The sequence below is a fragment of the Mizuhopecten yessoensis genome, unplaced genomic scaffold (genome assembly GCF_002113885.1).
Source record: "Mizuhopecten yessoensis strain PY_sf001 unplaced genomic scaffold, ASM211388v2 scaffold6683, whole genome shotgun sequence".
NCBI classification, from domain to species: Eukaryota; Metazoa; Mollusca; class Bivalvia; order Pectinida; family Pectinidae; genus Mizuhopecten; species Mizuhopecten yessoensis.
Genome location: NW_018406672.1, coordinates 2,611,963 through 2,624,835, shown reverse-complemented (window position 1 = coordinate 2,624,835; position 12,873 = coordinate 2,611,963). Strand labels below are relative to the sequence as shown.

The window sequence follows — 12,873 nt, the reverse complement described above, 5'->3', positions numbered from 1 at the left end:
CCGTTACCCCTCCCCCACTCCGTTGCCCCTCCCCCACTCCGTTGCCCCTTCCTCAATTTCGTTTCTCCTTCCCCACTCCGTTGCCCCCTCTCCACTTCGTTGCCCCTCCCCCACTCCATTGCCTAATCCCCACTCCGTTGCCCCTCCCCCACTCCGTTGCCCCTTCCCCACTCCGTTGCCTTCTCTCCACTTCTTTCATTCGTCTCCTCTACTTTTCTCACTCCCCTTCCTACTTCTCCTCCCCGTCGTATGTGTTTGCCTTGGTAAAGTTTTGATTTGATTTATAAATAACAGCAGAAGACGAATTAAAGTTTCAAATTTGATTAAAAAAAAATCCATTTTAGCAAAGAACTATACATCTTATCCCATTAGACATACCCTGATGGTATCGGTATATAAGTAAACCCGTCTATTGCGCATGTGTGTTACGTTTATAATCTTATTGAATCGAATAACAACTTTTCATATATTTTCATTAAATTGTTAATACCTTCTAAAAGTACAACCATTATTGAAATATAAGTGACCTGTGTCTGGTCTGAGGGTTTAATATAGCTCCCTCGAGTCGTAATGGGCGTCGATCAGACCAGCAGTCTACCGTTATTTAAGCACTCTTAATTTGAATAAAATCTTCATAGACTTATGAAACATAAGAAAAAAAGAAAACAAACATACTCTTACAGTAAGGTTTTCGGAAATAAACATCGCTTTGTGTGAACCGCATAGCATTGAATGACTGTCTCGTCGAGATAAACATCAAATTAAATATCAATTTATTATATGACAAGTCTGGTGACGTTTGACTGATTTCTGTACCTTTTCCCCATTAAATTGATAGTATCAAATACTGACGTGCAACATAAAGACTGTTTCAGACCAGAATTATGTAAATTCGAATAAGCCCTTGTCACCTATCAATAAAGCCAGTATATACATTTTTTATAGGATTCGAATAGAACTTAAATTACGTTTGCGATGTTCTCTTGGCTTGATTGATTTTAGTTTTGAAGTCCAATTAACCCTCCTTTTCTCTGACACTTTAGTTTAAACTTTATTTTATTATTGGTATAATATTCCATTAATACAAACGTGATATACACGTAGGATTCGAAAACAAATACAAAGTATTCATGTTAATCCGTCTCCTTTTTTTTGTGAAACGGCGATTAGACGGCACTGACTAATATTATATATATATCGATATTGGTATATTGAAGAGAAAAGGAGGGGGGGGGGGGGGGGGGGGCGCAGGGGAGGAAGGAGAGAAAGAGGTACAAAGGGGTTAAAGAAAATATTGTAGGGGTAAAATACGTAGCGGAGTAAATTTCCTGCATTATGGGAGGGAAAACTGGTATATTTTGGATATAGTCACATGTCGAGGACTGTGCATGTCAATGAGGTTTTCAACACATGATTAATTTATTGCATCTAATCAAATCTTTCCTTGCCACTTAATTAGGTCAATGTCCACGCTGAAACCCACGTGCGTTACATCAATCTAATGAAATATATTTTTGACTCACTGTTTGGTTTTAAGTTGTTGGAAATGGAATCCTTAACGGTAGGTTTATCAGAAAGAAACGTATATCATCTCATCAAATAATTAAAACAACGTTAAAACGAATGTCCTAAAATAAAGACTTTCACGACAAAAACGAGCGCTTTAGTGCATGAGTTCTTGCGAAATTTCCCGTCGGAATCTGTCTTTTTTTTAACCACCAATCCACTTTATTTTCCATGCCTTAAAAACGTGGTCGTCTCCATGGTATAAATATCACAGAGTGCGTTGCAAGGTCCCCGTGACGTAGACATCTTACACCGGATGTTTACCCTCGGGTTACCCTGGGTAACCATGTATGACCTATATCCGGTACAACACGGTCAACATTGTTTCTGTTTCGAGGAAGTTTGATCCATTTTACGTGTTCTTTTAAAAAATGACTTTTGATTAAGATCTTTGAATTCTGAATTATGTATAAATGGAGGTGTGGGTAGGGTTTGGGAGAGGAAGGGTTATGGTGCAAGAATTACACACAAATCATCGAACTGCGAGGTCTGAGTTGTCTTTCTATGCTGTCATAGCTCTATCTGATGTTGTCCTTCCGGAAAGTGCTTTTCGAGTACGTTGTTTCTGTAGATAATCTCTACTTACCCGATCAGAGGTCGACAGCACAAAGTGCTCTCAGGAAACACTAAATGACCAAACAGGGCTATTAAAGATTTAAGTAATGGTGCTGTTGTTGCTATGGAGACAAAGCGTTTAATCTTTGTTACGATAAGAATGACAATTTTGCAAAATGTCAGCAAAGTTCCATTATATATGTGACGTGTCTATACAAAGTTCACTATCTTTATGATTAATATCTTAAAGCGTCCACGTACCTTAATAAACAATAATTATGTAAATGTTGTGTATTTCACAATAGGCTAGCATCTACATTGTCGTTTATAACACAATCGCGAAAATATCCATGAGTAAGTATTAGCGAATTTTATGGGACTCGTACCTTCGGTTATCACTGAAACAGTGTATACTGTAGAAATTCCTACCTACACTTACAACAAGTATGTAATCCACGAAATTTGTTACAAACGCAATTTAAGGTATTCAAAGAGACTGAGAAATTGAATCGGACGTAGGATCGTCTTGGACCTAATATATGCAGCAGAGATAAACACACGAAACAAACCTGACAGTAATATCGGAGTAATCATTATAATACCATATCACAGATAATAATTAGTACAGAATCTCGCATATAACCCGGCCTACCAAAGTTCAGGTCAATCATACGGTCAGAACTACACAATTAGACTCCCAGCGAGTTGTCTCAGGGTTTCCCAAATCAAACAGATATTGATCTGACGTGTCTTGAGGTTTCTCAGTATTGTTTGTGGGCAGTTCCTTGACGACAATTGACTGGCATTCTTTATATATAAATCTGTAATTGCCCAACATCGATTCCATGTCACCCGGTATTGACATGAAAAGCATGCAACATGAGGACTTTTGTTTGCAAATAGGTCTAACCTCCTGCCGAACTGCTTATTCAGGGACAATGCTACTGAATGTATGATCGTCTAAGAGATGTTTGAGCAAAAACAAAAATAGACCCACTCTAACCTACTGCATCATCGTATAGGGCCACTACATGTAACAAATAAATCAATTGCACGTAGTTCCCGTAATGCATCTGTGCCCTCTTGATTTTTTTGTAATATTTTTATTTTCGACAAGTGCTTGAACTAATTGGTCCCTCCCTTCTGTAACAGGAGAAAGAGGAAATGCAATGGCCAGAGAGGGATTCGAATCGGGGACCCTCCGAACTCTAGGCGGACGCTCTACCAATTGAGCTACCTGGTCGCCGACAATCGACCCGTTTAGTCCTCCGACACTTCTAAATTTAAAAAAAAATAACATTACACCTTCTACCTAAAACAGATTTTCGTTATAGTTTGTTGTATTTGTTGAAACCATGCTCAAACATGATCTTTTAATTGATTTTTATCATAGGGGAAGGGAAAGAATATCATTTTCATGTGTTTTTCTCCGTCGCATTACTTGGACTTCAATTTTATTTAAATTCTGTTCACTTACTATCGTTTCAATTTCTTCTCGTTTTCATTTCCGATTTTAAGTGACATGTTCTGTGACGAAGTGAAATTCAAATTGAGTAAAATATATCATCTTTACAGCGATTTTAACCTTCCATATTGTGAGCTGTTGAAAAGGTTTATCGATGGTTCAGTGGAGGTATGTCTCACACAATAAGAAATCTTATTAATATACGGAAATAGAAATCTGCTGACCATCATAAATACTTCCAATCAATGTATGTTGTTACCGTCGCTACGACAGACTTAGTGATATACTGGCCAGCTGTGTCCCACCGCCATCGCTGCTTTTACTCATAAGCTCATCCTTTCAAATGAACTTTTAAATAAAAGAGAAGCATGGAATTCAATTTTGATATTGTGAAGATATCCCATCTCCGTACGAGGCCAGTATTGGGCCTCTTGCTGAGTCTGTCTTGCCGGTCCGTTGCTATCCTTTCATGGCGATTTTCCCCCTTGACAACTGTCCTCATACGATTTATATGTGTGGAGACACCGACCAATCGGTCCTGTGTTCCCTGGTATAGCTGTGATATTCAATTTGGTTTTCGCCCCATATGATAAAGGAATATGTGATTTTCATGTAGTCCGGCCTACGTTAGATATAGAGATATAAAATACGTCAAATGCCATATATTTATCATAGAATCACTGCACCAGTTACACATCGTAAAGGGCTACTATCGCCTGGGATCCTGGGATATGAAAGTAATTGAAAAGAAATTATACTTGTTGGTCTTAAAAGGTGATTATAACTTTAGAATATTGTCTCGGACCTGCTGAACCCATTACAGGCCGTACGAGGAGATACTATTCGCTATTTATAACTACATTACAAAACCCAATGCTTCTTCGACATATATTTCGTATGGTTTTGTTTGATTATGTGCAAAGTGTATAATGGTCTTTCAAACCAAATTGATATCGTTTTTAACCCATAACCAACCTACTACGCAGAAATATATAAACGTCCCTACATACAAGCACGCAAAATATTCTTAGAAGTCAGAAATGTTTATAAAATGATTTATTTCATGCCTATTCGGAAAAAGATTCGACAGTTTTGTAACACACAAAGTTTTGTTTAATGCAAAGCAAACCTTGTGTTGATTTACGGCTACTTTTGTTCATTTTTATCTTTTCCTATATATTTGTGTGTAGATTGTGCGGGGTTTTGGTCACCCATAAAGACAGAGGAAAGATTCGTTTACTACAGCAATGCTTTCCTACACAGAAACTTATATTAAGAATAATTATTCGTGAAACTGTTACCCGTTCCTGCAACTATTGATCGACAAAGGAAGTGACAACTACATCTTTGGGTAAAATAGAATTTTAAACAGTACGATTTAATTGAAATGATGACAAAACATAAAAAATAATTTTGTATGTGTTCCATTTTGTTGCAGACATAAATCAGGATACGTTTTTGCGGATGCTTGGGAACGAATATGTCCAACTATGCCTATCTGAATATGGCCGAGCTCTTGGGATGATGGGAAGCAATATGGTAGAATTTTTCAGCAATCTTGACGGACTCCATGACCATATAAGAACGTCTCCAAAGTTTGATTCTCAAGTGCCTCCATCTTTCCGGTGTTCGCATGCGTTAAAAGGATGCGTCGATCTCCATTTTTACTCTGATCTTCGGAACCTCTTAGGGTTTTACGCTGGAATTGTACAGTCAGTGGCACGACTCATGTTCTCGGTAGATGCTGAAGTTTCGTTACAAGTTAGTGAAAAAGCTTCCAAGACACATCATGTGTTCAATATAAAACCTAGAGAATACTCGAACAAAAATGAATGTACATTCAGTACCTTTCGGGCTTCCACTTCTGATAATCCGTCCGATCTCAAGATTGGCGTAGACACTTTTTGTAGCACATTTCCATTCCACGTCATCTTTGACAGAGACCTGAAGATTACACAACTCGGAACGGCTCTTCTCAAAATGATAGCTCCTGGTTTCGCCACAAAGGGACAACAATTTGACACGTACTTTGTTATCCAAAGTCCAAAGCTCGAGGAAATGACATTCTCAAAGTTGCTGTCTAGGGTGAACTTTTCTTTTGTGTTAGAGACTAAATCACAGCAACGAGGAGGACACCAGCTAGCTCAGGTAAGGCTTTCAACGTTATGTTTGAAAAAACAACCTGAACCTATCTCATGTTTCACTGTAAATTATTGATATATTAATGGGTGATAACTTAAAAGACGCTATCTTAATATATTTCCATATATTAACATTTGCATTTCATAGCATTCATTTTTAAGCTGTGTCGTTGATTGGACTTTAAATGACATGCACCACGAGACACAATTATTAGCCAATCAACACGTGACAACACGCTGTTCCAGTTATTTAACCGTGCAGACTGTCGATAAGGCGGAATTTTAAATTTTAGATAAATCTTGTTAGTTGAAAAACGTAAAAAGCCACAGAAAACGTAAATATAAACATTGAACTGTTTTTGCATGGCATCTAGGGTCTTTATGAATAACACAACATTTCAAGAACAGTTCAATGCTTGATCACACTTTGCGCGAAAAAAAGAACGTGTCTTGAAATTTCAGATCAATTTGATAAACTGACATATTTATGTTATTGCTCATTTCGTAAATACGAAAACCTTGTAAAAGCGAAAGCTTGCGAATCATTTGAATATACTTTTTCGGATAAAAGCAATTTGCAGTATTTGTGTTTAGCGCAAGGCTTTCATCGTTGATAAAGTTTATTTTTTTGTTTATACCTCGTGCGAGTTTGTTCAACCAATCACTCTGTAGAAATGTCGACTTGTTACTTTTGTTTTACGACAACTAGTTGAAGGATATATGCAGGTCTGTTTTATTTATGATAGAGCTAACTTTAGGTTTTATTTTTGATTCCACCTCATTGAAATGTAGCATGATGGACCCACATTACACGACTCCCAAAATACTTTCTGAGATACACTGCTAAGATTACGACAGTTGTAAGTGCTTATACCGGTAATTTCTCAGTCTCAGATTCTCATAATGTTAAGACACAACCAACATTGGGAATATCCTCACTAGTGTTAATATTGTACCAGAAGTATCTCACTGCCACCTCATGACACTAGGCTAGATGCTAGTATTTAGACTACACTAAATGTTTCACAAATACTATGCTTCAGTATGGCAACAGTATAGGAGCTTGTGTTAAGACTATCCTAACGGTTTCCAAGATATGATGTAATACTACATTATTCCAACAGTAAATGAACTAGTGTTTAGACTATACTAACGGGTTCTTCAATAGAATGCCACATTATGAAAGCACTCTATGACCTAGTGTTAAAACTTTACTGACGCTTTCCAAGATATAAAAGTAATACTACATTATTTAAACAGTATATACATTAATTTTAAGACTATATTAACGGTTTTCAAGATATACATGTAATACTACGTTATTCTAACAGTATATAAGCTAGTATTAAGACTAGACTAACGGTTTCCCAGACGTAATGCCATATGGTGAAAATATTATATGAGAAGGTGTTGAGATTGCATCAGTAGTTTCTCAGATACACTGCCAAATCAGGACACTAGCATTTGTTAGTTCACCTCTCCTTAGGGCAAGTGAGCTTACTCAACTTTTCATTTAAACGATTTCTTCTAAAGAATGGAAGACTTATTTGTTACTTTTAGAGGTTATGCTAATGGATCCGAAGTTCACTAAAACGATTAAGATATAAATTTACCGGAGAGTGAGGTTTACATGACCTGTCTCCTCCTATGAACACCGTTGTGGACAATATATTTGGGAAAACCTTTCCGTGATCAGGCCGGAATATTCTACTATGTGTTTTCAGGCCCGTAACTTACTCATAATATATTGATATTTCTTACGCTTCTGCTATTCGAATTTGAAATTTTGGTTGTTTTTAGATGTCGGTTGATGGGATTTTGGGTAATGGTGGATGTTGAGATTTTGTTGAAGTGGGGAATTGTGGTTAGCGTCAGAAATGTTAGTGGATATTCTTGATTGAGAAAAGAAGTACAATGTACATCATGACGCTTAGAATGTACCTGGTTAGATAAAAAGTCTCCTTATCCTCTGTCACTTGGTATATAAAGCTGGTCCTGAAATTGTAAATTGTCAATATACTATAGTCTTTCCTAAGGTTAACACAGGGCATATACAAAAACAACAAAAATATTACCTTATAACTCGATGTTATTCCCATTTGTTCAATAATTTGACGGGCTCCTATAAAAGTTCTCATACAATTAAAAAAAAATCTGAAACCCGTACAGTTGTAGAGTGCAGAAGCTTAAAGCCTTTGCTGTCCAATACTTCACTGTCTAGGTGACTAGGTGTAGGAAGTAATTTGATAATAAATATTCTCGATTTTTTTCTCTCATGAGAATATTACACATTGTAACAATGCACTGCTTAAGCCTCAAGAGCAATGTCAAAACATAATAAGAAAAATCTTGCACAATTAAAGTTATTGTCAATATATCTTATAAGGCAAAACCATCCCCAGACACTATTGTATGAGTTCGTTAAACCAGTCACCTCTCATTGTACAGAGCTATTGGTAACTCTTATATTGCCAAATGTCAACGGCATTGACATTTAAAAACAGTAACACTTAATTGCTCATGTCAGCTGGATTTGAAATTGGTTTTGTACTTTTTATACAAGTTTAATATTGTTTGCTCATATTCCCGTTAATATAGAATTAACCCTTCAGATCACTGGCATCTGAAATATATTTTTAACTTCTTTTTTATATATCCTTATTTTATCTTTTTATTTATTTCAGGAAACCCTTCTGAAAGGCCAGATGATATACCTACAGGAGTCGGACGCAATCCTTTTCCTCGGCTCCCCAAGTATCGAGAAACTGGATGAGATGATAGCGAAGGGGTTATACATCTCTGACGTTCCTATCCATGACGCCACTCGTGACGTGATTCTTGTTGGAGAGCAGACGAAAGCGCAGGTAACGTTTATGTTTGACTTGGTTGCTCTAGAATTGGAACAGTAAGGGGAGGCTATCAGGGTCTGACGTATCACAGTATATGAAGCATCGTGGTAACAAAGTACAAAAAACAAAGGCTCCCCTTGTGGGAACTAGGAACCAGCTTCAGGCTCCCAAACCCTGTGCACCGGGAGAGAAATCGTACTTTAACTTATTCAACCCTGAAATTTAACAATGAACTATGCCAACCTTTGAATTGGAAGAGTTAAAATGTGTCTTCAGGGGTGAATGACTCGGCCACATATTTTCACCAAAGTATGCGCATTATAAATTGAGGTTGACAACGTTCTGAAGTTGAATGGATGGAAATCTGGTTATGATGTCGACTTGATACTTGAAACAAGTAGGAACACATCGTAAATGTGTCTATGTCACAGAGTGCTTTTTTTCTTGAATTGATAGAGCAAGAAGTAAAGCATTTGTCTCTTTCCTACTTATAAACATTACGATCGATATGAGTTTATCAACAAGGGATTGCAAGAGTATTGACATGATACTTACGAAACGTCAAAATAAATCGTTCCTTATTTATCATAACCACTAGAAATACGGTTAGAGTGTCTGAGTAAAACGGGGAAAATACAAATTAAACGAATGCGTACCCTGTCTACATATTGATCTGCCCAACCTCACAATTGACGATGTGTCAGATGTCATTGAAATCACATTTGTGACACTTGAAACGTCAGTGCGCCACTATTTGACGACAGTTTAAGTGTTTACATTATCTCCACGAGTGACCCGAGATGTAAGACACCTTTCCCCATAACACCGACCCTAGTAACATAGCAGATACAGGTTTAACCAAAGGAGTCTCGGGTCAATAACCAAACGGTTCTTAGGGCCACTTGTTAGACCAGCTTATGTTTGATGATAACATGGTAAAAATCCGAGTGACCCGAAACAAATTGTCACGAGCCCCCTTAACTTTGTAAGTTTATGCGAGACTTGACAACCATTGTATCGTTGAAACCTAACCTTGACAATAACATTATAGGACTTCTAGGTGTCAAGGTCTAAAGACATAATCAACTGAACGATATTTTTCATTTTTAAGTTTATACAATTGTTCCCTTATGGCGTGTGTAAGATTACGAAAACACATAAATGCAAGAAAAGAAATGTGAAAATACACGAAAATTAATTATGTATAAAAATATACAGAAAATGAATTTAAAAAAGAGTTGAGCTATTTTGAGACGTATTGACATGTATTTTAAACTTTTGAAAAAAATAATCGACCTGATGTACTGTTTTGAATACTCGAATTGATTCATGATTTTGAAGTTGCCGAGTCAGCCGAGAAAGTCGGCCCTCAAAACATTGACAAAGCTATAAAAAAAACCTGATCAGCTTAACTGCAAGATGACACAAACGTTTAATATGGTAAATTTACCAAAAACACTTATATTCTAAAAATATAATACAGTGATTTAGATTTATCATCTGGAGAAATGAAGTGCAAAAACTATTTATTTTTTTATTTTCTAAAAAGCCTCAAAAACTAATGATTAAAATATTGAATAATAGCTCATCAATCTAACAAGGCTATATACATCTCGTCAAAATGTTTATGTATTATTGTATATTGAATAAGCAAGAGATTCGCATACGTGGCTGCTACCCCATAGTCAGTAATACCATATTTTGCTTGTAGTTGTCAGACACTATTGTAATACGTCATTTTGACGCCATTTCATTGCTGAAACCAGCAGATCTTTTCTGGTTGATGCATGAATAATGAAAATATCGCTCTCAGAAAAACCTGTATCCCGCGCAGCACTGAACATTACATAAACGTGTGTGTGCAGTCATACTTCCATATAATACACAGTAAGGTGCCAAACCACTCCATAGTATGGTGTATTTGCATTGAAAATCGGGAAAATGTTGATAAAATATTCATTGTTATCGGCCAGGTTTCCGTGTAAATTACTCGGTATTTATAGATCGGGGATTACAATGGTAGCCAAGTACATGTTTAACTGGGAATGCGACATATCATCAAGGTAAATAAAATCGGGTTAAGACCATGACCAAGCGTATAGATCTGCTGCAACCGTTGTTCGTCTTGATACGGACTTTTACTTACTGTGGATTGAACCTCGACTTTTCTCACGGATATATATATTCAGATAAATCTAATTCAATATATAGTGTTTATATCTAATTATATCATTAGCTCATAAGTGCAGTGTACACGTGATCGGGAAAAAAACATTGCTTTTAGTTTATGAATGTGGAAATCAAATTCAGAATAATGTTTCTCCATACATAACGCATCATGAGAAGACCCAAGTAAACTATAAAGCGCTGTATGAAAGACTTGCCGAATACATGTTGGTCGTAAGGAGCGAACATTAAAGGTTCGAAACCATATAATCTACAAAGTCGAATTAGTCTTATGTCTCATTGTTCGACGTAAGAAATGCCCACTACAAAAGGTACAGAAATGTACACTGTTGTTCGTTCAGTATTTCTGCCACCCTTCCCAGGTTTGTCTCCCATTTAAGCTGCAAAAGATCAGCTTGTGAACACCTAGGGGGAGATAGCCGGGTGAAGAATGGGGAATATTCTATCAATGTACTGAGCATACCCGCTTTCAACCATTTGAACATTTGCAAACCTTGCTGATGCGTCTGACCGGTCAGAAAAGCGTAACACCACAAACAATGTATAGCAATGGAATGGTAGCAATTTTATTATCTATCGAGACGAAGCTGTGATGAGACAGACTATTCCAAGAAGATGCCAAATTTGGTGTTTTATAGTGAACAAACTGTTAATGTTTCACTGTATACCACTACCTTAGGGATTAAGCTGCCAACATGGAAAACCTGACCACACTGACCTCTCTGGTCAATACATACAGCCGAGGATAATGGTAATCATGTTTACCGACATTTAGATGTTAGACTTACGCCCAAGACCTTGAATTTTGGTCGGATAATTAGTTGTAGTTCTTGCGATAGTATGGCATACAGTCCACAATACATCGCCAGACTTCCAGAGTTCCGCTGGGCAATTAATATCGGGAGATAAACTCTGTAAGACTTGTTATTTAATTTAGAAAGTCTGCAATTATAATAAACGTATTTTCAATTAATGGTAACTAAATTTATGATTGTACTGTCATATATCTAATCAACTACCACACATGTAAGGTAAATATATTCTAAAGATTATGCTCAGTGCCACAATAAGTTTGACCGTCCCTCGAGAGTTTTTGCCTGTCTGGCGAGCTGTCTGAGTACTGACGCCGGTTCTGTGGCCGACAACATTTAATGGCTGATAAGATATTTCCACTCAGGCACTAGAACCACGTTTTGTGGTGTGCGCACCGCATGCGGAGCACTTATAATACCGACAATATCAGGCAAGTGGCCTGCCACAAATGGGTTCAGTAATTTTCACGCTAGATGGCGCTGAAGTATCTCTTCCGTATGGCATTGCAGCAAACGTATTCATTGACAGCCCCCTGGATTATGCTGTCTGTAAGGCAATACAGATGACAAAGTAGCCGATAAATCGGAAATAATTGGTAGGTTATGTAATACTAGCTGGAGAAATGATAAGATCATAAGAGGGTTTCTCAAGCGTGCTTTAATGTAGGCTATACAGCGCCAATCCTGTTACATTCGTTGATTCTGGAAAAAAACGAAATCTATACAAATTTGTCATTTTCTAAATCGCTCCTGTTCCAGGATCAATCAACGCATACCGCATGCAAGTAACAAGTTCGTTAAAAATCAGTTTGATAGTGTAAAGACATGAATTCATATGAAATAAGTTCTAAAGCATTGCTCTTAAACTGACATAAAATATCTAAATACATCATATCTTAAAAAAACTCGTTGTATAAAAAGTTCAAAATTTGATTTTATTTCATCTTTAAAATACCCGTTATTATTATTATAGCCATGTATCACATCTTTATTGTCATTAAGTTTTGACAAATTTTGTGTTGATTACCATCGTTGAGATATTAACTAAAATGTGCACTTTTATTAAATCCCATTTGCGATGAAACCCATGCATTAATACCATAAATAAATTAAATCGGCCATTAGCGCTGGGATAGATACTAATAAAGCTAATTAACCACCATCAGTGACGACCAGAAGGCTGTTCCCTGTCAACGGTAGCACCCCTACCGAGAGACCATTCATCTAGTCTAATTCACGTTAAAAAGCAATGTAAGAACACGCTTTATATCGTTATATCAAATCACACGATTTTTAAG

General features: G+C 36.9%; 1 protein-coding gene across 1 annotated transcript in view; it reads left to right on the top strand.

Annotated features, from left to right (window-relative positions):
- LOC110452448 (guanylate cyclase soluble subunit alpha-2-like) overlaps positions 1-12,873 on the top strand; it is a 65,175-nt gene that overhangs the window by 36,213 nt on the left and 16,089 nt on the right. The window contains exons 5-6 of the mRNA XM_021500996.1: positions 5,025-5,734; positions 8,412-8,591. Of these exons, the coding sequence (XP_021356671.1) occupies positions 5,025-5,734; positions 8,412-8,591 (890 nt within the window). The remainder of the gene's footprint in view (positions 1-5,024; positions 5,735-8,411; positions 8,592-12,873) is intronic.